General features: G+C 38.4%; 1 protein-coding gene across 7 annotated transcripts in view; it reads right to left on the bottom strand.

Moving 5' to 3' along the window:
- Window positions 1-16,315: 16,315 nt before the first annotated feature.
- Window positions 16,316-27,357, bottom strand: part of LOC142329030 (tubulin polyglutamylase TTLL13-like) — a 182,900-nt gene continuing 171,858 nt past the window's right edge. For 6 of the 7 annotated variants that reach the window (XM_075373302.1, XM_075373294.1, XM_075373286.1 and 3 more), the window contains one exon: window positions 16,316-16,730. In XM_075373302.1, the coding sequence (XP_075229417.1) occupies window positions 16,522-16,730 (209 nt within the window). In that variant the 3' untranslated portion in view covers window positions 16,316-16,521. The remainder of the gene's footprint in view (window positions 16,731-27,357) is intronic. The other variant, XM_075373340.1, reaches the window with a different exon arrangement.

The raw sequence follows: 27,357 nt of genomic DNA, 5'->3' as shown, positions 1-27,357 counted from the left end.
CCATCTTCAAAGTGGCCCCGAGAATTAAGGACTTGGCTGTGGCAGGACAATTGAAGGTAGGCCAACTTCTCGCCTGTACGGAGATGGCCACAATTCTTCAAGGAGATGACATCGAAGATTTTGAGAGGAGGGTGGGTGTTCACTCTGGTGACATACTCATTGATCATGGAGAAGAACATCTTCCATTTAAGGAAAGGAATTGTGGAGATATTTCTGCAAGCAGAGCAGGATGTAGTCTTCAGAGAAGAGGAGTTGATGCGGTCCGTGTGACCAGGAGATTGTTGGAGTATGTGGGTCACAGGGCTAATAGAACAATTGGCCTTTATGTTGAAAGAGTGGCCAAGAGCAAGGCCAAAAGGGAGAGATCGGTCAGTAGGTCACCTGCTGAGAAGACCAAGACTTTGATTGTTAAGACAGCCAACATGCAGGGGAAGAAGACCTTCGCTGACTTCCTTAAAAAATCAAGGAAGGAGTAACTGAGGGGGACCAGGAAATTCTCTCTGTCCATAAAAGACAGGGAGAAAATATTCTTATAAGGATAAAAAATGAAGTGGAGGGCACGGAGAGATTGATGAAAAAATTACAAGAAGAAATTTAGGAAGTGAAGGTTGCCCTGAGGAAAAGGGAATGAGTACAGAGAATGAATATTAAGGATATAGATGCCCTTAGGAGTAGGTGCTCCCATGACCTCCTATGGACTATTACCAAGGAGGTTGGAGGAGATATAATGGCAGTTGCTGATCCAAACTGGGCCATGGTATCAGAGGGTGGCTGGAGCAGGGATTTCAAAGATAGTACTGCGATATTGGTGGCAAGGCCGGGATTAGCTGTCACCCGTCGGGGTGATGGCTTTGAATGGGCTTATGATGGAGGGAAGGTGGTTTTTAGGTGCTATGCCTACCCCAACAGTAGCATAGAGCATTACAAAAGGTTTCTGGATGATTTGGCGGTGGCGGTGAGGGGTCGCACGGGCGCTATAATCGTATTCTGTGATTTTAACGTCCAAAACCCAGAAATAGGAGGAGTGACCCTCAGTGAGAGAGGGAGACTGCTGGCAGAGGTGATGGCGTCGCTAAACATGGTATGTATCAATATACAGGGGAATTCTCCGAGAGAAGCATCAGAATCCGTCCTAGACCTGGCATTCGTTTTCGAGGTAATGGCGGGTACTGGGCGATGGCGGGTTGTCGATGAGGAGACGCTCAGCGACCATCGATGTATTGAGGTATTCATTGGGCTACGGGAGGAATGCCAAGAAAAACGGGATGGGCCATGGGTATTCAGTTCCTCGGACATCCAACGTTTTCACATGACTTTCATAGAGAAATTGGTGCAGGCACAAGAGGACGAGGAGGAAGTAAATATTGATAACGTCATCCAGGACGCATGTTCTTTGACTCTGAATAGAAGAACGGTGCGGACGCATCCAAAGCAGATCTATGGTGATCGGAGGTGATCGCCGAGCTGCGGAGGATTTGCGTCCGCAAGAGGCGTATCCTCACTAGGTTATGAAGAAGAGAGGATCAAGAGGCATTCGAGAGAGTTATGACAGAATGGAGAAATTCAACACCGATCCATTAAAGGGCTATTAATGCAGCTAAGCGGGATAGATGGAGGGAGGTCTGTGCCCAGTTAGATGAGAATCCCTGGGGCATGGCATATAAGCTGGTGACAAAGAAAATGGGAAGGCCACTGCCCAGATTATCTGAGGCGTAGCTCCGGGAAACATTGGCAATTTTGTTTCTGAGAGATGTGGCTCCGAGATGGAGGGAGCTGGCAGCTTTCGGAATTCCGCGTGTCACTTCGAAGGAGCTGTGGTACGCGGTTTCTCGACTCCGTCCAAAGAAGAGTTCAGGGCTTAATGGCGTGAATGAAGGCCTCTCCGTCCACCTTTTTGGAGGTCTTCAACGCCCTTTAGCCAATGAAAAAAATGTATTCTGAAAATTTTATAAATATTTTTTATTTATCTTAAACTACATAACTTACACTATTTCTGTATATAATCGCCACTTGAATTAGAACATTTATCCTAGCGATACACCAGCTTCAATATAACCTCGTCGTATTCTTCTGCCGTCAGTCCATTTAGCCACCTGATTAACAGTATTTTTAAGTTCATCGTCACCCGCGAATTGCATACCACTCAAAAATTCTTTCAATTTCCCAAACAAATGATAATCAGAAGGAGCTAAGTCCGGACTATATGGTGGGTGATCGTAAATTTCCCATCCAAATGTTCTCAGTAAACCACGTGTCGGACCCGCAACATGTGGATATGCATTATGGTGAAGCAGGACGACGCCGTCGGTCAGCCACCCACGTCGCCGATTTTGAATGGCGCGCCGTAACTTACGTAGAGTTTCGCAGTAGGCTTCTGCATTTATAGTCGTTCCGCGTGGCATTAAATCAATCAGCAGTATGCCAAACCGATTCCAAAAGACTGTGGCCATCAATTTGTGTCCAAATGGCTGTGGCTTGACCTTTGTTGGTGATTGAGGATGACACCATTTTCGGACGTTTTTTTCAGTTATTACATTACCACCGTACGTAGAAAAACTGCCTATGAATTTCAGCCGGCTTAACAGTTTGATGGTTTAGAAAATGTATGACTCCACATATTTCACAGTCGGCGGCAACATCGATACCTATTCATTTTATAACGTAATAACTCACTCGTAATCAAAGATACTACAACCCGACAACTTGCAGAGAACAATGCAGTGCGTACATTACTAGCGTGGGCATGAACGGCACAGTTTCGCCAACCTTAAGGAGAGAAATTTCCCAGCGGTCTTTACTTTAGAGATATCCTTCGTAAATGTTAGCAAGGTGTATAATACAACAGCAGTTGAATGCAAATCCAATCAGGTATTAACTTACAAGTTAAGTATGAATAGTTATCTATTATAACTTACAAAGTTATCATTAGTAAGTGTATATTTATTAAGGCTTAACTAATTAAATAAAATAAGTTTTTGTTTCTTTTTTGGTAGTTGTCTGGAGATGTTGATCAGTGACTCTGTACACATAAATAAAATAAAAATTTAAGTTTAATTGTTAACATAAAAACAAAACCTTTTTATATTAATGCTTAAAAATTAATTAAAAGTGACAATATTAATAATATTATTGGTAGTGATATCACTCGATAAATTATATTATTATAATATAAATAATAATACTGTGTAGTGTAAAGAAGGGGCATAATGAAGTTACTGCTATGCTTTTTGCACTTGAATTCTACTATCACAATAAACTTACCCATGATTTTTTTCCAAACTCCTTAGCAATAAGTTTTACAAAGACTGCAAAAACCATATCAGTTTTGCTGATGATAATAACAATAAACCTTTGGGGTCTTGGGTAGACAGTAGACTGCGTGCATCTTTACTACCTGATGGTTTCACAACTTAGGGGTGTAGCATCCTGTAAATCAAAGGCTGGAAAGAAAAGATAAATGCCATTGTCCAAAACCATATTTTACAAAAAATTAGTTTCTCTAATCACTGAAGCTGAATAACAGTCAGTGGTGTGATGCTGTGCTTTGTAAGAATTGAAGCCACTTCAAAACTCTTAATTCAGTAAGTAATTAATATCTTACTTATTACATATTAAATTTTGTACATAATTAAAACTAATAATAATTGTGATAATAATAATAATAATAATGCCCTGAGGTAGATAATCCCCACGTCCGGAACACAACATCTACGTTCCACGTCCAGGGCGGCAACAGCTGTACTCACGTACATTACATATAGCTGGCTAATGGGGTTCCGAGTGTTGTTTCTCGGATATGCTTTTTTCGGCCGATTTTCATCTACAGGCCGAATTAGAGGACTGGATTTCGCGGCCACCTGCAGATAAGAAATTCTTACCGATTAGAGTTAGAGCTGGCGATGTGGCGGCCACGGTCGAAGTTATTTGCAGGTGTAGACCTTTCGTTGTCCACATGCCCCCCGCGATGGCAAGCATGTAGTTAAGGTGCCCATGTTGTTCGGGGCATGGGAGCCCTGAAAGCGTCGGTGTGTAAGGTCCTGGAGTCAGTGCAGAGACTGCGCATCCGCTCTCTGCCAGGACATATGCCGGTTCCACCGGAGTACCGGAACGGACCTCCAGGGTTGGTAGCCCTGGAGTGGGGGTGTACCCCGGCGGCTAGCCTTACTACAGAAGGGATTAACCGTTCATGCAAACTGAACAACCAAACGTGGCAGAGGGTTCACGCAAACACCCTCGTCTAGAACCGGCCGTTTCGCCTGAGGTAAAACGAAGAAAGAGTGCAGAATCACAAAGGATTGAGATTGACGCTAGAAAAAGCTTGCAAAAAGCTTTTTTTAAGAGTAGTAATGTACCGAAACCCAAATATTTGGTTATTACAAAGGAGGATGGAAATTTCTCGAAGGTGAGTCCTTTTCTCATTGCTCGGGAAATTACTAAATGCGCTGGAGGCCCTGTTAAAGAAATAAGGAAGACCTTCACCGGACTTCATGTTGAGACTGTAAATGATACTCAGTCTCAGAAGATCCTAGGGCTTAAAAAGATTGGAGAACTGGCTGTACGCGTCGATCCCCACGGTACGCTCAACACCTCAAGAGGTGTTGAGCGACAGTTGAAGATCCCGACAGACGACTACACGGTCGTCTGTTGGGATCTTCTAAATTGCTTGAAGCAAAAAATTGTTGAGGAGTTGTCATCACAAGGAGTAACAGTGCCGTCGATTGAACATGAGAAGGAACGGTGAGGTCTTACCCTCAGCTTCTCATTTCCTCACTTTCAACCGGCCTACATTGCCGGAGAAGATAAGAGCAGGGATTCATGGATTGGATGTGCGGGCATTTGTCCCACAGCCAATGAGGTGCTTTAAGTGCCAACGCTTTGGCCACACCGCTCTTAGATGTGAAAGACCGCAAATATGCGTGTGCGGTGAAGAGGTGCATGAAGGAGAGCCGTGTAAAGAGCCTCCTACATGTATCAACTGTAAAGGAGCATATACTTGTAGATCAAGGAACTGTGCTGTCTACAAAGATGAAGTAGCTGTGCAGGAAGTAAAAACCCTGCAAAAGGTCAGCTACTTCGATGCAAAGAAGATTGTTAATGCGCGCAGGCCTAGAGCAACGACAAACTATGCTCAGGCTGCGGCTGCTGTTCCTGCTCCTGCTCCGATTGCTGTAGATGAGCTCAAATCATAAACAAACTTGCGCCTACTTTGGCTAATATGATTGAAAGGATCATTGAAAACAAGATGAAGCCTTTCAGCAGTAAAGAAGCCGTTAAGCCAAAGCTAGTTGTACAGCCACCCGAAGATAAATCTGTTAAATTGAAAGTTGCTCCTATAGAGAAGAAAACGGACGCCAAACCAGAATGTCAAGTCCGTCTGAGCGAGATCCTCCAAGATAAACCGAAAGTAACAGCTACAGAATCTGTTATAGAGGCTCCCAAGCCTCCCGCATCTGAGGTGGCCTCTAAACCTCAGGCCACAAAAAATCACACAGGGGGGGCGAGTGTCCCCACTTCCACAGGTGGTGACCAATGCTATCCCCATGTCGGGGGACGGCCAGGTTGCCGCCTCTCAATCGGCGCCTGAAACTGGCGCCGATCCATGTCCGTTGTCGTCGGCGGCTTCCGTTGTTTCCGATTCGGAGACGGGAAGCTATACGGGCGACGACGTCTGCGAACACCAAGCTGTTCGCAGTATGGAAAAAAAGCGAAAAAAGGTTGATCAAAGGGAAAACCCAGGCAATAATTTAATTTAAAATTAGCGAGTCGATAGTACAGTGGAACATCAATGGATGTTTTTCAAACATCCATGAGCTCCAACGCTTGGTACATGATGTAGACCCGATTTGTATATGTCTGCAAGAAACGCATTTCAACCGAAATGAAAATTTTAAACTAAAAGGATATGATACATTTCGGCGAGATCAACCGCCAAATATTAGAGTTAGAGGTGGAGTAGCCATACTAACATCGACTAGAGCTACCGCTGAAGCTGTTGATCTAAATATAAACCTGCAAGCGGTCGCCATTAGAATGAAGCGTCCGTTTCAGGTCACTGTTTGCAGCATATACTTGCCGAATTTTGAATGGAATAAGGATGACAAAGCAAGATTAATTTTTGAGCTACCCCCACCTGTTTTACTGGTGGGTGACTTTAATGCTCATAATTCTCTCTGGGGATCGGATCGAGTAGATCCCCGCGGAAGAGAATTGGAAAGGTTCCTGATTAATTTTGAAGTTATGCTTTTAAACGACGGGTCAGGAACCTTTTTCAGTGCCAGAGATGGATCGACGTCCTGTATAGATCTTGCACTGATAAGCGGATCGATAGCACCGAGGTACAGCTTCCATGTTTTAGACGATTTGCATGGAAGCGATCATTTCCCGGTGCATATTGTAACTGAGGTTACAAGAAAGATATATCCCATCTCTAAAAGATGGTTGTTTGAAAAGGCAGATTGTACGAGCTTCACAGCTAGAACGATACTCCCTGAAACAACTGGAGTTATCGGAGACGATGTCGACGCCATAACAAATTATCCATTTAAAATGGAAGAATTCACGAAAGCGTTGGAAAAAGCAGGCAACACAGCTGCTGGTCGGGATGAAATCCATTATAATATGATCAGGCAGCTGAATACCACTGCAAAACGCAGATTATTAGAATTGTAGAATCAAATATGGCGGGATGGAATGTACCCGCAGCAGTGGAAAAAAGCTCATGTTGTTCCAGTACCAAATAAAAAGAAAAATTTAACAGATCCCAATAGCTATCGTCCTATCTCCTTGACGTGCGCTATGGGAAAAATTTTCGAAAAAATGATTAATAATTGACTCGTTTGGATTTTGATAAAAGAAAAACTGATATCACCGTATCAAGCAGGTTTTCGGCAATACCATTCTACCACTGATCAAATGATCAACTTAGAGAACGTTATATATAACAGCTTTATCACAAGGAAGCATTGTGTCGGAGTCTTCTTTGATTTTCAGAAGGCTTTCGATATGACCCGGCGTCATGGTATAACGCTCCAGATACATGAATGGGGCATTCGTGGCAATCTGCCAGTCTTACTGAGCAACTATATGAATGGCCGTACTTTCCAAGTACGAGTCAATACCGAATATTCATCTGTAAAAATCTTGGAAAATGGCATACCACAAGGTTCGCCGTTGAGCGGTACCTTGTTTACCATCGCCATTAATAAATTGATATTAGCCATTCCAGTAGAAATCAGCAAAAGCGTCTATGATTTGCGTTGATGATTTGGCAATTGTGTATGCCAGCAACAAGACTGCTATGGTGAAGTAAAAATTGCAACGAGCGATCAACGCTCTAAATGAAGTTGCAAGGAATAACGGATTCCAATTCTCACCAGAAAAAACGTGCTGTGTACACTTTTGTAGGAATAGAATTCCTCATCAAACTCCTGCGTTGACAATTGATGATAATCCAATATAATATAAAGACAACGTAAGATATTTAGGACTAGTATTGGATAAATCCCTTACATGGGGATTACATATACAGGACTTGAGTGATAGATGCAAAAGAGCCCTAAACATTATAAAACGTTTATCGAACTTAAATTGGGGCTCAGACTTAGAGACATTATTGAGATTGTATAAAGCATAGGTTCAATCTAAACTAGACTACGGATGTATTGTATATTCATCCGCTAGAACGGCGCACTTAAGAAAGTTAGACGTAGTTCATAATAGCGGAATAAGATATGCGACAGGCGCTTTCCGCACAAGTCAGGCGACAAGTCTAATGTCCGAAGCCGGAATAATGCCACTACATTATAGAAGAGAGATCCTTTTGTTAAGATATGCAGCAAAAGTATGGGCTTTTCCTGCCCATATAAATAATAAACTTTTCAACAACCATGCTATTGCTGCATTATACCAACCTCGTGCTACCTATTCCAGACCAGCCGGAATTAGGTACCACGAATTAAGAAGTAAATACGAAATTGCCATTCAAGATACATTAGCAATTTCTACTAGAGAAATACCGCCATGGATCTTGCCAGCGGTAAATACAAGGTTGGATCTCTCTGAGGGAGAAATAAAAAAGAAGCCAGCAGTGACCATCCACCAGGAATTTTTGGCAACCGTCAGTAGTTACGAAGGACATGTTAGAATTTATACTGACGGTTCTAAATCCGAACATGGTGTTAGATGCTCCATATATGTAAATGGAGAAGCCCATTTTTGGAAACTGCCAAATGTAGCCAGTGTCTACACGGCAGAACTTACTGTAATTCAGCAACCTCTTCGCAACACTGAACACTATTGCGAAGAGAGAGTGCTAATATGTTCCGATTCATTAAGTGCACTCGTCGCAACTCGGAACAAGAACATTAAGGATGTCCTAATTGCAAACATCCTGTCCATTTTATACGTTCTAAATCAACGAGGACGGCGATGCGTATTTGTATGGACTCCAGAGCATGCTGGTATTACAGGTAATGAGAGCGTAGACGAAGCTGCCAGAAAGGCAACAGTCTGCGATGATTTGGATGCATTTCCTGTAAGAGTGGCAGATGTTAAAAACCGTCTAACAAACATAGTAAAAAACAAGTGGAATGCTGAATGGAGGAGTTTAAATACAAAACTAAACTCAGTAAAAACTTCTCCATATAAATGGAAAAGCGACTTTAAGTTGACTCGCCGTGAACAAGTAGCGGTGACCAGACTTAGAATCGGTCACACGCGATTAACTAATTCATATTTGTTAACCGGCGAAGTGAGACTAATGTGCGGTGTTTGTAATAAAACACTGACAATCAAGCATCTAATAGAAGAGTGTACCATATATGAGGACCTCAGAAAGAGGTCCCGTCTTAGAAATAATATTACTGCTGATCTGGATAATGGAAATGAAGAAATTATAGTCGCATTTTTACACGCCAGTGGACTTCTTAAAAGTCTGTAAAAGTAAAAAATTTAAAGCTGTGTTAAAGAATCTCTAAGAGGTAGTTTCATTTAAATGTGGAAGTCTCGAAGCGTGGCACGTGTAGTAACGGGAGGTAGCCCTCTTGCCTAGGCCATTTTGGCTCATCTGCATTCAAGAGCAGTGAGTCGGGGTGTGTCCGATGATGGCATGGGGGACCCTCAAGGGAGGATTGAGGGCGCGAGGCTATGGGTATGCGCGGTGCATGCCTGTAGCCTGTTTATAAGAAGGATTCAACTGCCACGGCACCCTGGCGCGACTGATATACTGCTCAACGGCGGTTCTGGTCACCCCGAGGGTGCTTAAACAAACCATAAACGAGACTCGTAGAAGAAAGAAAGAAAGATATGGTATTGATAAGTTGAATTTTTAATTTCATGGTCTTTTGAGAACCTTATCTCAAATTTTAATATCGGGGCCCTTTACACCCCGTAAGTGTTGTGTGTTGTACTTGTCTTTTGTGTCTTAATGCTTTGTGTAGTTTGTGATTTTAAATAAAATGTAAGGGCCCTTTACACCCTTACATATGACGATCCAGATGGTGATACAAATTTCTTTTAAAGAATGTGATGAGGGCTAATGACCTTAGCAGTCGATGCCCGTAAAAATTCAGATAATAAAAAAAAAAAATAAATAATAATAATAATGCCTTGAGGTAGGTAATCCCCACGTCCGGAACACAACATCTACGTTCCACGTCCAGGGCGGCAACAGCTGTACTTATGTACAATACATATAGCTGGCTAACGGGGCTCCGAGTAAATTCCTCGGATGTATTACTTTATTGACCTGCCTCCATCTTCAGGTCAACAGACGAATTGGATTTTTCGGCTACCTGCAGGATATGAACAATTTATTGATTAGGAAGTGGACACATACCAAACTTAGAGCTGGCGATGTGGCGGCCAGGGTCAATGTTATTGCAGGTGTAACGGAGACCCTTCCGTTGTCCACATCCCCCGTGCGATGGCAAGCATGTAGCAATGGTGCCCATGTATGTCGGTGCATGGGAGCTCTGAAAGCTTCGGTGAGTAGGAGCCTGGAGTCAGTGCAGAGACTGCGCATTCGCTCTCTCCCAGGACATATGCCGGTTCCACCGGAGTTTTCGATTTCAGATTGAACATCGAAAAATAGTTTTTCGTATTCTAACAGTTTATCAAACTTAATTGAAAATAGATCGTAATCGCCTGAACTAAGAACAAAGTTTTCAATGAGTGTTTTTAATTTGGCTATACTATTCTTCATAATGCCTCGTTTTTTAATGAATTTCATTTTTATTGGAATCATACACACAATAATATTAAATTTGAATAAAATAAAGTTATTATAAAATAAGGTTAAAAGATAAATGTCATTTACAATAATATTGTTAAAGTATAGCCTACGCATAAATTTGAATGAACTGGATTGGTTATAAATATAATATGATATTGCTAGCATCTGCTGTGTGCAGGTCAGCGAACAATAGAAAGACGCCTGAGATGTGCGCGTGGGTGCTTTGTACAGCGCGACAAAGGGAAACTTGTCTATACTGGTATCGAGGATTGGTTCCGTATACCTAGCTAACTTCATAGATACAAATAATACATTACTTTTTTTTAATAACATTCACAAACATTTGAATGTTTCACTAATGTTAATTTTTTTAATTGCATTTTTAACATACACCTTAATTTTCGATACACTTTTTATAAATAAATTATAAATACCGTGTTGTTGACTTGGTTTGACCTTATCGAAATCCATGGATGAATGCTGTAGAGCGGCTAAGTCCGTGTCGTTAATACAGCGACTTGACGATGAAATGTCGATTAACAGATGCAGTAGTCGATCCGGTAGGTACAGTGACTTGACCATCTGGTTCTTGAATGTGAAGACAAATGACCATAAAACGCGTGGGCGCTGGCTTGAACGATCCGGCTTCATTCGACCCGAAGGACCAAAAAACTTGTTGCGACGTCGACGGGACGCCCTTGGTTAACAGCGCTGCGGTAGATTTTAGAGCGAGGGTGGACTGTATGTGTTTATATGTGATGAATGAAGACAACACCTTGTTGATTATTGAAGGATTATTTAATTGTACGTCGTCTTGGCGGTTTGAAATAATTTTGTAACATAACACTTGTAACTTATAACTTAACGTTAAAACATAAACTAAACAAAACATAAAGAAGTAATGGTCATCCGAACAAGAATTAAGAGAGTCCATCCGGACACGACCCCCTTGGGTCAGGTATGAGTGCAGACCGGTTAGAAGATGCTACGTACAGTGCTCGAGGGAGCGGCTTGTGGCGTGATGGTCTGGCGAACATAGTTTGCCGTGGGCACCCTAGCCACCGCTAGGTTTCAGCACCCGACGACAAAAGGGAGTGAAAACGTAACAACAGTATATACATAATAATAAATAATATAATAGACCTATTCCTGAATTAACATGAACTAGCAAAATCATAATATTTTAAGTCCTTTTTAAAGGTTTCAAAGGGCGATTTTAATTTTTTTTTTGGAAATTACTTGTAAAAGGTTAAACTATCATAGCCAATAAAAAAATCAGGGGTCTCATGTCAGTCGAATTGAAAAGTAGTTCAAGCCCACTGTGATGCAGAAAATACATGATGAGCTAGAGTATCTATAGGAGCTATATACTGGGAATGCTAAAGTGGTTTTAAAGGTAATTCTTATTAACAAGATTATAAAGTAAATGTTGCGGTAGCCCATGTAAAATACTATATATATTATTAGTTGTCCCACTGTTGTTGATTGAAAGACTTGTCACCACCGTCTGTTAAAATATTAACAATCACAAGTGTGATGACAGAATAACGATGTTTAACAATTTGTTTAACAATGTTTTAATTGATTAAAAATTCATGATGGAATTTTTAATCAATCTCACAATGTTATTAATAGTAACTGCAAATAACATTGTACTAAAGATACTATCCAATAGTACCTCATGTAGATAATCTGAAAATTCCATTCCTACTCCAAATTAAAATTTTTAAATCCAGCAATATAAGTTCACATTGTCAACCACACCTCAGTTCTTCAAGGGATTCAATATACCCCTTCTCCAAGCTATGTTATACACCTTTTCTAAATCAAAGAAAACAGCTTTCAGGTGCTCATGTATGGTATAACAACTCAATCTGCACAGCTGGTTCAAGAGCAATCAAGTGATCAGTGGATGTTATTTGATGCTGTTCTGGCGATATAAGAGTTCTAAAAATAATATACAACAATTCACCATCCTCTTCATCAAGTTCCACAAAACACTTTTAAGAAATGTAGGGTGCAGCTTCTGGTGTGTGACTTTTTCCTACTGGGCTTTAATACAGAACTCATTATGACATCCTATGATTTAGGAAAAATGTAGTGAAAAAATTTCACTGTACAAAATTTAACAAATGAGTTAATGTAGAATTTAAGAAATGGGACAGCACTGATAAGTGAATGCTACTGTTTCCAGAGCAGTCACACAAATGTTTTAAAAAGTTAGAGTCCAAATGGCTTAATTATTGTCCTATTGATATGTTAAGATGCTTGTTATGTAATTTGTATCTCCGGAATTATTATGTAGATGTTTTCTCATTGTAATTCTGGACTGAAAAAGCTAGAGCAGCAAAAATTAATAGAAATAATTCCCCAGAAAATTGACACTGTCTTTGGGAGAAGTATACATTTTTTTTCCTCTACTCCTCCAGGTCAAACCAAACTGGTAGGTATAACTCCACCTGAAGGAGTGTCTGCTTACTCTAATGAGCCTTCCCACCTACCGACTGTATATCCAGCATGGTAGGTCCAGCTCACCAGTCGTTCCTTTTGAGATATCTTTTGTGTCCCTTTCTGAAATCGTGCCCAGACAATTCTGCCAAACACGATACCAGGTCTTTTCACTTAGTGTTCAGCCTACTATCCCCTGGAGTCCCCAGAAGTTCACTGGTACTGTCACACCTAGGCATGTCAGCCCACACCTCTGGGACTGACCTCCCTACCCTATGCTAATAGCCCAGGCGCCGCTCCTCTTGATCCTTACTTTTTAGCACTGCCTTAGTCTATTCATCTACTCTCCTCCATTGATCTTCACTGTTTAACATGAAGTCCACCAGGTCGTCTGGTGTACATTGAGCAATTCCAGCCCTATTCCACAGTGTGACCCATCATTGACATCTGAAGACTGTGTGTTCCACAGAGTCTTCCTCCTCACAAGACATACATGTCGATCACTCTTGTTTACCAATGTTATGTAGGTAATCCTGAAAATTACTGTGTCCCGTTAAAATCTGTGCTGTGTAATAGTTCACATCTCCAAATTTCCTTCTGTTCCACACTTCTAAATCATGTATGTTCCTCTTGGTCCACTGTGCCACCTCTCTTGCTCTCCACCTATTCTTCCATTTGGTGATCAATCTTGCTCTGGCATCTTGCTTACTCAGGGCTTGTGCTATGTCTACCCTTTCATTCACTTGCAACTCAATTGGCGGGACCGAGACAAGAACGCATAATGCTTCGTATGAAACCATCCGGTAGGCAGAAACTACTCCTATCAGGGCTCTTCTGTGCAAATTATTCACACTTGATAGGTTCCTTTTGACTCGTAAGGCTTTCCCCCACACTGATGCTGTGTATAAATAGAGGAGGTCACCGTTGATACTACTAGCTTTCTCTTAGATGCCCTTGGAACGCTTTTTGACGTTAATATTGCGTTAAGTTCTTTAACCATTCTTTCTGTCTTCATACAGCTATTGATGATGTGGTCAGTAAATTTTCCACTTTTATCTAAACACATACCTAAATATTTTATGGAGTTGGTTTCATAAATTGGTTCCCCATTTACCACTAAATTTATTGGTCAGACTTTTCATTTGCCAATCATGACAATGTATCTACATTTCATAGATGCTAAATTTAGTCCTTGTACACTCATCCAATTATTAATTATAGCCAATGAGCAATTGCCTCTATCCTGAATTTCTTCTTTACTTCTTCATGCAACAAGACCAATAGATCGTCCGCATAGGCAATCGTCTTCACTCTCTTAGGCAACTGTAGTTTCAGAACCCTGTCGTAAGCTAATATCCACAATACCTGACACCATTATAAGCAACATACCTATGTAGAAGGTCTTGGACTAGCCTACTGATTAATCTCAGCCTTGTCATGACACTAAATCATACAGAAGAGAGCCTGGAATGAATTTTATAAAATCTTAGATCAGCAGTATAGTGAAAGTGGTGGTGATACTAAAATTCTTGTGTCTTTCTCTACTAAACAACTGATTGATGTTGCTGGTGAAATTATTCAATGTTGTCTAAAGTAAGACCTACGCGTCAGTTCCAGTAATTGATATAAGAGAATACTGTATAATGATGTTTTCAGGTATAGTTCTGAAGGTGTGTCAAACTGGGAAATTCATTCTGTTCAGTTTTTCTGCACTAGCTCTTATAGTCCAGAATTTTAAAGATAAAAATTAAAAATTTCATAATAAACCTCATAACATATTAATAGGATAATCCATTAAGCTCTTTGAACAACCCACAATATTTTATAACATATGTGACAAACCTTCCGAAGCAGTGGTATTCACTTATTAATGTTGTAGTCCATCTCCCAAATTCTATACTAATCAATTTATTAATATTATGTATGATCTAATGTATTTGTCACTCCATAGGCATTACTACCTATATATTGAACCCATGTGTTTATGAAAGGTTTGTTCTACAATACAAATTACCACTTGCTGATCACAGAAGATATGGATATACTGCAGGAGTAAAAAGGAGGATATTATTCCACAAACCCACTTGATGAAAAAATATGAGTTAACCATTATTGAGAACACATAGACCAAATCTTTTCTCTGTGTCTCAGCAATACATCCCTTTGTAGAACAGGAGTAGGAACTCCACACAAAGCGATATTAAGATCACCTACTATCAATCATGGTGAAAGAACGTGACATAAAAAAGCACAAAGGCTGGTATTAAAATAGGTTAAAATAGGTATTAAAACAGTATAAATTAAATATGAATAAAGAAAAAGGTATTATAAGAAATATTTTAAGCAAAGTCTATAAAAATTAGTAGAAAAACTACAAGTTAAATCTTGTGAATGCTTAATAATTTATTATATTTTATTCATTCTCATTTTTTTATTAATTATTATTTTTTCATTCAACTGTTTGATTTATTTTTATAGCAGTTTCTGGGGAAATATTTAATTTTTATTAACATCAATATATAGTTCTTTGTGATTTATATATATTGAATATATACAAGCTATGGCCTCACCAAACACATGCTCCACAGCACCAAGGAAAGTCCAATTTTTCTGCTATATTATTCCAATGATTGAAAGAGCTTGGAGAAACATAATTGATTCTCCAGTTTTAGGTACAGTAAGCAATATTAACTGCTTTGACACTTCAAACCAACATCACAGAATGATAAGAATTGCCTGTCACCAAAATTTTAAAGAAATGTTTCAGTTACACATGTCCAAAAATTTTTATTCTTTCATTTTATGTACTGTCCAACATCTCAATCTTATTGAGATGATCATCTTATTTGCCAACATCTCAAAATGAGGTGAAGAAATTTAATTACAATTTAAGCATTTTTTTTATTTCTTCCAAAAAGATCACAAATGCAGCTGCAACACAGGCAATTTTGCTATATGAAATCACTGATTAATATTAAGCAAAAGTTTGTCATGGAAAAAAATATTTGAGAACTGCATAAAAAAGTATAAATGTTTGATAAAAATTTGTTTTATTGGTAGTTTGGCAAACATTGATCAAACAATACAAAACACATTTTTGACAACTGTTTGTTAAGCAATGTTTGGTATGTGCAAAATAAACCTGTAGGTAATGTTTTATATTTTTATTTTATTATTTAATCAAACCTTTATTTTAATTTCAAAGTTTGAATTTTAAAAACATTTTATGATGATATAGCTCTTGTTAATTTTTTGTTAAATGAACAATTATTTATTTTGTCAAGTCAAAAAAATAAGTTTTGAAATTTCTCTGTTCCAAATCAAAAATTGCAATGGTTTTATACTTGAACAAAAAAAAAAAATTAAATCAATAATTTTGCATAACCTATTATTTGTAGTATGTAGTTTTAAAAAAATTGTTTTTTTAAAAATATGACTTGTATTGTTTGTGCAGCCATCAGTTCAGTTATGGTAAATTTAAACCTCTAATCCAGATGTGAACTTTCCAGTTATAAGTTAGTTAACTACATCAATATCTAATATAAACTATACTGCTGTTAAACTCCAATATACACTTTATGGATAAATGGAAATAAGTAAAGAAATAGAAAACATGACATTTTTTCTAACCAACTTTTTAATAAACATATAAACAAAATATGTGAGCAAATATTCAATAAGTTGGCAATAATGTGAAAAATTGATAACACTTAATTCAGAAAGGAAAAAATTGACTTAAAATTGACAAATTGAAAGAAAAATTTATAATCGGTAATTGGCTTCTGTCAAACTGTTACTTTATGTAAACTAAATGAGTCAATAAGAATAAAGAAAACAGCAATTTATAAAGTAGACTGGTGTTCTGCATCTAATTTTAATTCTTCATCAGCATTCAATCTAGTTTCCATGTCTTGCAACTTCAGTGTATTTGAAAAATGACGAGCTATAAATGTCCTAGTACTTTTCGCACCTAATTTACTAGGCCATTCAGATGATTTTGGTAAGTTTGGTCGCACCCACATTGCAGCTTCATTACAAGTGACAGTTAGTCCTGAACAAAATTATATATACATGTATAAATATATATATATATATATACACACACACACACACACACACACACACACACACATACATACATATATAAACATACAAGGGTGGATTGATAAGTACCTGTGTTTAAAGACAGGTGTTGCTGAGGAAAATTGGCATTACTACAGTATATTACCCCATCTATAAAATACGCCATACAAAATTTCAGACTGATTCATAGGTTAGTTTTTATTTGACAGCCATTTATATTTAAACAAGTTATTTGGTGTTTTTCGATACAATGGAAAAGAACAATATCGATCAATAATTTGCTTTTTATTTTTGGATTGAAAAACCTGCAAAGAAATGAAAGTGAAGTTGGATTCTGTCTATAAAGACTCTTTACCGTCTATAACAACTGTGAGATATTGATTTAACAAATTTAAGCATGGCCATACATCTGTTTTTGATGAGGAGGACCCAGGTCACCCAGCAAAGTTGAGTTGGAGAGTTGGTACTGATGGACGTGGTTTTTGTTGCTCTGTGTATTGTGCTTTTTATATTGGTTTTCTGGGTTTTTCTATTGATTTGGATTATTGGAATACAATGGCGGAGTACTAATTGACACTTGTGTAATTTTTTATGAGATTTGGATAATGGACTTACATTTTATTTGTGATACAGTTTTTTTCTATAAGAAATGGGTATTGTGAAATATATAAACAGTGCAGTTTTTTAGGATCTTTTATTTAAATATAAAGATTGCTCATTGAAGGTGGTTTGTGAACATTGGCATTTGTGAATTCTTATGGGATTTGGACCTTGGTTTTGAGAGTTTATGTTAGTGATTTTTGGGAGTTAGTGATGTATGTTGTTTACAACATAGACTTGGAAAATTTCCATGTGGCTTCAGGTGTGCAAAAGAGACTTTATTTTTCTAAGTGCTAGAGGTGTTTTATAAGGGGAAATCTTTCCCAATTTATTCCTGCCCAACCCTTCCTCACCATGCCAAATCCTCTTGGTTCTGGGAGAATCATCGCCCCCCATTTTTTTGGATCCCCCTCCCCACCCAAAATATTTTTTATTAGATATTTGGAAAGATACATTTTCGGACCCCTGGACCTCCATTTTGTGGTACCCCTCCCCCTAATAGGTCATGTGGGTGCTCGCTGAACTCAGTTTTGAGTGCTGAGTGTGAATTTCGAGGATTTTTTACTCAAAATAGTTTTTGGAACAAAAGAAATGGCTGAACAGTCGTTTAAACCTAAACAGACTCTTGTCTGTTCTCCCATTCGCCCGTTGGGTAACGGGACGCAGTGGCGTCGAGATAGTCTTCCGACTGTTGAACAGGAGAGGATGGAGAGTGAAGGAATGGATCCTGTGGTAAGGTTAGAAGGGTCAGGAGGGCTCTCTCAGAAGCGGAAAAGTGAAGCTGCAGAAATGAGTAGTGAGGGCGATGTGACGGAAGGGTCAGATATGGACCATCTCCTTGAGGAGGTTCATAGACTGATAAAACTGATAATATAGAATGTAAACTCAAAAAAGGAAATCAAAGAATCAACCTTTAAGATCACGAAAGGGCAATGGAAAAACAGTCCCTATAAGGAGCACATTAGAAAATTAGCGCCCGGTATTGCTAAACGATTGGAAACTGACACGTCAATTCCACGTGGTACATTATTCCGGGATCTTAGGAATACGGAAATATTCTATCCTAAAGATATGGATTCAGATAGAGCGACAGGATTTGTACCAGTGGTGGAGGAGGCGGACACCGATATGACACGATTGACGCTGCAGACGTTAACAAAAATAAAGAAAGCGGGGCCCGGAAGGGTAAACTTTCTCACCCAGAACGATGAGGCAGGAAGTAAGTTTATTAAGGCCCTAGAATTTTGGGTAGGCGGGAGAATATGTTGGACGATAAATGGCTCATGTATTTGCTGATTTTGACCCACAGAAGAGAACAGTACAAGGACCTCCTACAAAAGTACTTACGGTAGTAAAACAGGGTGTGAGTTATGCTGAACTCTTACGTCAAGTTAAAACAGGGATCGGCGAGGACTTTGCCGAGGATATTGTTTCCGTGAAAAAGGGACGCGCGGAAACAATGAAGATTAGAGTGAAGAATACAGACAAAAAGAAGGAGGATGTGGTCAACCGATTGATGACGAAGGTGGAGGACGCCATGATAGGTGAGCGTGTGAGGACCTCACGTATGGTCGCATTTCACCTCGGTGGATTGGATCCAGATATCAAAACAGTAGAGGTGCAAGAGGCGATCATGAAGGAAACCGGAACGGAAATGCTCATACGGGTATCGTCAATCAGGCCGGCTTATCGGGAAACCCAAAAGGCCACGAAATGAGTGCCAGCAAGCAGCGCTAGGGTTCTTTACAACAAAGAGCGTATAAAAATCGGGTGGCAAATCGGCGACTTCAATGTGGAATTTGTTGAGCTGGGGGGTGCGAAGTCAAACCGTCGAGGTTATAAGCTGGCAGCGTTGACCAACGCACTGGATTTGGAGCCGCTGAAAATTCCAGAGGTGAGAACATTTATAAGAAGGGAATCAGACTCAGTGATCGATGTTACGTTTGTTTCTAGGAGGATTCCACACGGGATGATTAATTGGGAGGTGCTGGACGACAAATTCACCGGCGATCATCTAGCGATCAGGTTTGAGCTAGATATGGGAGGCGAAGGACGTCGATTGGGAGACAAAACTGGAAGCCTTCAAATTTGCAGACTGCAATTTTTTCGAAGAAGGTAACTTTTAAGGTTGAAGCACAGCAAGATTTAAATCCGAACTACTTTTTGAAGGTTTCAACTAATGTAAGTGATAGTCTGAGACCAGTGCAGAACAGATGTAAACGTAAGGTACATTGGTGGAGCAATGATATTACTGCGTTGCGAGTAGTAGCTAAAAAGCCTAGAAGAAAAATTGAAAGGGCGCGAAGACGCAGTTTGATTGAAGCGGAACAAGCGGAAGGGATTTACAGAGAAGCTCGAGACACGCTGTGTGCGGCTATAAAGACAGCAAAAAAGGAGAGCTGGAAACAGTCGGTGGTGAGCTTGAATGAAGGACCCTGGGGAAGAGCGTACAGGATTTTGATGAAGAGATTTGGTGCTTCCCTCCCGTTATTAATCAAAGATCAGGCGATGAAGACGATTCGTGACCTGTTTCAAATAGCGGAAACGGTACGTTTATTGATTCTGCAAGAGAAGGCAGAAGATTCAGTTTGGACGAATTTAGATGGGCGGTCGCAAGAATAATTGTAAGAAAAAGCCCAGGCTCGGATAGGGTCTCAGGTGCTTTGATAAAAGGTTTAACTCAGAAACACCCTTAGATGTTTCTTGACGTTTTGAATAGTCTTAGAGGAGAGATCTTTTCCAAGGTCATGGAAGGTGGGTAGGCTTACTTTGATTCCAAAAAGAGCAGCGGAGGGTCAAACTGCGTCTAACCGCCTAATATGGCTATTACCATTACTGGACAAAATTTATGAAAGAATGAATACGGAGAGATTTTGGTTAGAAGTTGAAGAGTCAGGGGGCTTAGCTCATGCACAATATGGTTTTAGGAGAGGAAAATCCACTGTGGATCCTCTTAGAACAGCGGGAAAATGGATAGAGGATTGCAGGGAGGGCATCTGAAGGACTAGAAGGTTTCCCCTGATGGTTCTCCTGAATGTCCGCAATGCTTTTAACAGCATTCAGTGATCAGTTACCTTCGACAAATTAGAGAGAAGGAGGATAAGTGAATATCTGAGATCGGTAATTAGAGATTACCTTGTAGACAGAGAGCTGCTATGCGAGACGGAGGAAGGAGAGATCTGTTTTAAAATGAAGGGAGGGGTTTCTCAGGGTTCAGCCCTGAGTCCCTTCTGGAACCTCGCATTCGACGGGGTCCTCAGGTTGTGGTACCCAGAGAGTGTGTCGCTGCTGGCACACACCAGCAGCGTTGCTGGTGTAATTTAGCGTTACTGATGGCAGGACACAGAGAGGATGAAGTCGAATTTAAGGCGACGGTCGCAGTCAAGAGGATAAGTACATGGCTGAAAAGCGAGGTTTAAAATTGGCACCGTTAAAGATCCAGACGTGTCCGTTGTTGGTAAGCTAAAAATTACAAACATTACAAAAATTACAAAATTAGGATTATTGTTGATGACTGTTGTGTGGCCTTGAGTAAATACATAAAATATTTAGGAGTCTGGTTCTCGCAATCAGGTCGATACAATAAACATCTTGGAGAGGTTACGGCTAAAGTGGAACGGATCAATGGTTCACTAGAACGATTAATGGGAGCCATGTGGGGGCCCAGGGCGGTTAAAAGTAGGTTGTTACTGGCAGCTGCATCGACGGTGATTCTGTATGCCGTGCCCGCTTGGTACTCAGCATTCGATGTTAAGAAGAAGCTGACAGCGTTACAATGGAGAGCAAGTATTAAAATTACTTCGTGTTACAGAACATTGTCGACAGAAGCTGCTGGGGTACTGGTGGTGAATCGCCCATCAGAATGAAAGCCCTACAAAATAAAAGAATATATGAAGGGATGACAAAAACGGATGCGGCGAAGCTCCTTCTGCTAGAGTGGCAGGGGGAGTGGAATGAAGCAAGAAAAGGGGCATGGACTAGGAAGATGATTTCTCAGTTGCCGCCGTGGCAGGGGAGAGGTCACGGTGATGTTGGTTATCACATCTCCCAGCTTCTCTCCACCCACGGGAGTTTGGTGCATATTTGTATAAGCTTAGACGAAGGTAATTTCCACATTGCGTTTACTGCGGCGAACGGGATACGGCGCAGCATACTTTTTATGAATGCCCGCGATGGGATCAAGAAAAGGAGAGAATGGAGAATTGGATTGGCTGACGCCTGAAGAGACGGTAGTCTATATGCTAAAGGGTATAGACGAATGGTAGAAGATTGAGAATTTAGCTATGGTCATCCTGAAAAGAAAGGAATTGGACTTCACAAGATGGATGGAGAGGCTGGTTGTATAGGTTCTTGTTGATAGTAGTTAACTCGGACATAGCGAAGCGGAAGACATCCTAAATGATTCAACAAGAAATTGAAACAGATACGGCCCTACTTGGCAAATAAACAAGTGCTGTTTCATCACGACAACGACCAGCCCACTCATCCGGATCCGGAATCGTCGAGGCCAAATTGCATAAATTTCACTACGAATTGCTGCTACATCCACTATACTCGCCCGACCTGGCTCGCTGCAATTTCCTTCTATTCCCCAACATGAAAACGTGGCTCGCCGGAAAAAAATTTTGCTTAAACGAAATGGTCATCGTCGAGACAAAAGCCTGTTTTGAAATTTGACAAATCGTATTTTTTAGAGGGTTTAAAAAATGGCAGCAACGTTGGAAAAAGTGTATCCTCCTTATACTGCGATGAAAAATAAACAAAATTTTCTGAAAAAATTGGATTTTCATTCCTAACACGGGTACTTATTGATCTACCGTCATATACCTTAAAATTTACATTTACCTTTACAAAAAAATATACACATTTAGGCAATTTAAAAAACTACTACAAACTTAACACCATAACCCTGTTTGAAAAGTATCAGACAGAATCTTAATAACAATTCATTTTCATTTTCTCATTAACAAGAATAAAATTAACAGTTATACTATAAAGAGTATCAATCATCAAATTCAATGTGAACTGCTATTTCAGCATTGAATATTTGTTCCACTTTGCAATGATTTATTTATTTATGTTTGTGTGTGTGTACGCTCACATAATTTTCTAAAACTGTAACTATAACTAAAACTGTAAGTATGATAAATTGCATGTTACTTTCACACAGCAGATCTTTTGTTAATCCTAGTTATTTGAGTTTTTGCTTAAGTTATCTTTTATGGTAACTACATTTTTACAATTAAGTTACATTCAAAAATTAGAACTGATAAGACAATAAAAAAAATGAAATGAGGGCACTAATTTTGCATAGCAAATGTACCTGACAGGTCATGTTAATAACAAAGGTCAGGTATGAGATTGAGCTGACAGCTGGAGACCTCCTTTCAGTGAAGAATTCAACCAACACCAAAATATTCCTTTCGGTTTAGCTCATTCCACAAGAAAATACTGAAATCCTAGATAGTTTTGACCCATATTTTATTGGAGGTTTTGTTCTCCTGTGAATAGCTTAACATGCTAACAGAAATGGGTACTGTTATTGATTTAAGAACTGTTTTGGAGGTAATTTTAGATCTAATATTTTCATGGATGATTTCATCTTTAATGTATGTAAATAAAAATAGCAGACCTACAATATGTCAGGAATGTTAGATCTGAGATTGTACAAGATTATACTTCATTCACACATGTCATCCTCTGAAGTAATACCTTACAATGGTTCCAGAGGCTAAATAGAAAAAAAGTTACTTACAATATCGAAAATCAACATTATTTTATTAAATCTCTTCACATCTTACAAAATCAAGCAATGATGTATAATTTCAAGGTGGCCATGGCAAAGTGGTAAGATAACATCTCTACCTTTCACCCAGAGATCCCAGGTTTGAATTCCGGTTAGGTATGGCAATTCTCATATGCTACAAAATTCAATTTCCAAATCCGACGTATAAGCTTCAAACTTATATGGTGAGAAAAACCAAAAAAACCAAACCCATTTTTTTTACCCCTTCTGCATGCTGAAACCTAGCAACAGATTTTTTGTAAATAAACTGGTTAAATTAGTCTGACAGGTCCACTTTTTTAGGTAAACATTCTACTTGTATATTATATTTTCTTATGAGGAGGATTCATAAATTATTAAAATACAAATTACATATTTCAGAAACATAAAATTACAATTTAAAAATATAAAAAAATTAAATAAATAAAAGACGTAAACTAATAACAATTTTCCTTGCTACCAGAAGCAAATTTAAAAACTGAATCTTAGAGGATATATCCTTTTATTTATTACTATTTTTATTTTCATAACAGCAGATGCTTTTAGGGGGTATAGGTTTGACAATAATACCATACCATGTATTATCATACTTCATAATATGACAGTAGAGATATACCAAAAATAATGCAACAGTCTTGAAAAAAAGCCCATTAAAAGTGTCAACAAAGGTAAATCTGAGTTCCTTTCTAGCATTTTAACATAAGAAAATGAAGAGGTGCAATTAGATGATGACCAACTCCACCAAGGAACTCTTCCAAGCTTCACTGATGTAGGCTTTTTTTTGGTTTTGGCGTTATCATTGTCTGGACACAAGATCTGGACTGGATTGAGCATAAAAATATAGCATTGCAAACTACTCCAGAACAGTACTGTTTCATATACCCAAACTAGGTCCCATCAATTTTTATAAGCTTTTTAAATGGTTGGTTTACTTATTGACACAAGTCTGTGCATATTACCTGCTTTAGAATGGCAGGATCTCCTCAATTTAAACTTCACAGCAGCTTTGGATTGCATCTTAAAATCATAATATTCAACAAACATAGTGGAAAACCACATGTCTGATGAAAATGAACACAAACTTGGTTACTGACAAGTTTGTGAACTTTAGTATCATGTATTAATACATGATACTAAAGTTCAAAAACCTTTCTAGCCAGGTGAAAACAAAAAAAAACTTGGTTTGCGTTTCTGTTTACCATATTTGAAAGGTAGTCAAACCTATAAAAATGGTAAAGTAACAACTTTGATGCATTAATTTACTACCATGGCATTACAAAATACATTACCAAGTTATTCCCTGACCACCAATGGACCCCCCTGAAGAAGACCTAATCTTCAGTATTATATGCAACTATTAGATGAGAAACATGCAACTATTATCATGAAAAGGATAATAAAATCTCTGTGATATAAAAAATCTAATAAAAGATAAAAAAAATCTGCATGTGAAGTAGTAGAATCTCGGGCCTTTCATTCGGAGGTTCCACATTCAAGTCTCAGTCAGGCATCTTTCATACACTAAAAAATTTCATTTTCATACTTCTGTGCACAAGCTTCAAGCTTATGTGATGAAATTATCAACTAAAAAGAAAAAATTCCTTGGTCATATGCTCGTTCACAGCATCAAAGATTACTGGAGCAGTGATGGCTGCCACAAAGTGCAGCATCCCTAATCAAAGTATGTCATCTGAGGAGTTTTAAAAGAAATTACACTTCAAGCTGGAATGAAGAATGAAACCTTAAAGTTTGAAGATAAAAAATATGGAGAACTTAGACTGTTGTTTTGTAGACTTGGTTGGTTGCCTTCACAACATCTACTGCTTTACATCGTTACTGATAAAATAGGCTCAAATCTAATAGCATAACCAAACGTAATGTAAAGAGGCTGGCTGTGAAGTAAATTACCTAAATTAAGAAAAATGACTGCCCTTATTGTTGACCTGTAATTGCAGAACTTTACTGTAATTAAAACCCCAGATGAGGCCTACAGTGAAGGCAAAAGCTGAGTTAATAAATCATCGATACAAATGTCTACTGAGGCATTTACGTAGGTAGCATCCCAACAAGGCCAGGCTTATTACTATAAGATGTAAAAAGTAAGAGGGCGATAGATGAACCCCATTAAAGCCCAACAGGGCTAGGAACAGGGGGTTGGTATGGCGACCGGAACGTCACTAGGTGGGTGTCTTCCCCTACAAGGTTGGGATGTAATTAAAACCAAACCAAGTGAAAGTAAATGTCACATGGATCTCTGTGATGGAGCTGAATGGGAGTAGGAGGTCTGTTCTTCTATCCCTGGTAGACCAGATCGGAGTCCATAATGAAACAAAGTCAGGGGTTTGAACTGAAGTTGAGTTCACTATGGGAACTAGGAATAAATTTCGTTGTTGGGAACAACATTTTTGGTGGTATGTTATTATTCATTTGCTTCGAATTTAATGAGACATTTACACACAAACTCGCTCTATAAAATGTAGAACTAGGTGTGGGGTTTGTGCTTCCACAAACTCGGCTAGCTAGTTCAGAAGGCAACGATGTAGGACATAGGATATTCAAGATTCCGGATGAGGCCTGCAGCAAAGGCAAAAGCGAAGTTTACCTGATGTAAATGTCTACCAAGGCATTTACATCAGTGGCATTTCAACAAGGCCTGGCTTATTACTGCAAGATGAAAAAAGGTAGATTGTAGTGACCAGAAACGTCACAAGGCAGGCATAGGGGTGTCTTCCCCTATGGGGTTGGGATGTAATTAAAACCATAAATCTTTCTAAGAGACTTAATCAGAATGGCACCTTTCCTAAATTTATGCATCATTCTGAAACAAGTATGGCTGATTGGGTACAAAGAATGTACTACACAAAGGGCTGTGACGACAGGGTAAGGTACCCCTAACATTATCTAATTTAAATAAAAAACAGTAGTTAAAATAAATAAAAGTAAACTTAAAAGTTGATAACTAAAAGCCACATGAATATAAGATAAAGCTACCCCTAACATTATCATAATTTTTTATAAAAAAAAAGCAATGGTTCAAAATATATAAAAGTAAACTTAAACAACAATAATCTTAACATCATAAATAACAATACTATAATAATAAATTTGTTTTTAAAGAACCAAAATAAATACTTAAATAAAACATATGTAATTATTTTACCAAACTAAACCTTAAGATAAGAATTAAACCATGAGGTTTTTTTTTTTTTTTTTTTTTTTTAAATAAATTATTATATTACCAAAAATCCTTTCGTACCATAATGAATCTTTTTCAATTCATAAAAGAGAATTTTTGCTTCTTTATGTATAAGAAGAATTTGTCAAAAGATCAACATATCTTGATCTTTGACACATCTGAAAAATGATTGTTCTTTGAACAGTATTTAATTTATTTGAGAAAAATATTTTAAAAGATAAAAATGTTTTAGCCAATTTTCAAACTTTTTTACTTGCACCATTCAATAACTCTTGCAATATTTGTTAGTGAAACCATCCTTAAAAAATATAATTTTAAATTAATTTTAAACCAGCTTTTACGATTTCAACAAGAATTTTCAGTAACTTAGATTAATATGCTGATCCCATTACCAAAACTCTATTTCTCATAATTTTAAAATAATTATGAGCAAATAATTTTAAAATCAGCATTTTCTGAAGTATTTTGTTATTAAATTAGACCTTACACTTTTCCCTAGTAACTAAATACGGTAAAACAAAAGCACAGCCTAAGGAGTAGATAGCTGTGTCAGAAACTAATTCAAATTTGTGGTGAGGTCGGTGATTTTTCACACTAGAAATTTCTGAAAATACTGACTGCAGATTACTTTAAAATCACTGACATTTTTGAAAATAGTGACTGCAGATTACTTTAAAATCACCCGTACTCATTAACACATAAAATATGAACGTGAAAAGAAAAAACAAACATAATGTTCATTTTCAGATTTTTAAACAGGTAGATAACAATGTTGAAAAAAATAAATACATATTATAAAAAAGTAGACTTAGTAATTGTTATTAATACAATATAATTAATACTGATAAAACATCTTGTTAAGATACAACATAATTAATACTGATAAAACATCTTGTTAAGACATCTTGTTAATGGCTGCCATTCTAATTAAAGGTTGAATTGAAAAATAATATTTTATGAGGGTGAGTCAAAAATTATCTACACTTTTTATTCTACAATTTATTTACACAAAGG

This window comes from Lycorma delicatula, chromosome 1, assembly GCF_047948215.1.
Source record: "Lycorma delicatula isolate Av1 chromosome 1, ASM4794821v1, whole genome shotgun sequence".
NCBI classification, from domain to species: Eukaryota; Metazoa; Arthropoda; class Insecta; order Hemiptera; family Fulgoridae; genus Lycorma; species Lycorma delicatula.
The sequence above is the reverse complement of the archived record's forward strand: the minus strand, read 5'-3'. Positions and strand labels throughout refer to the sequence as shown.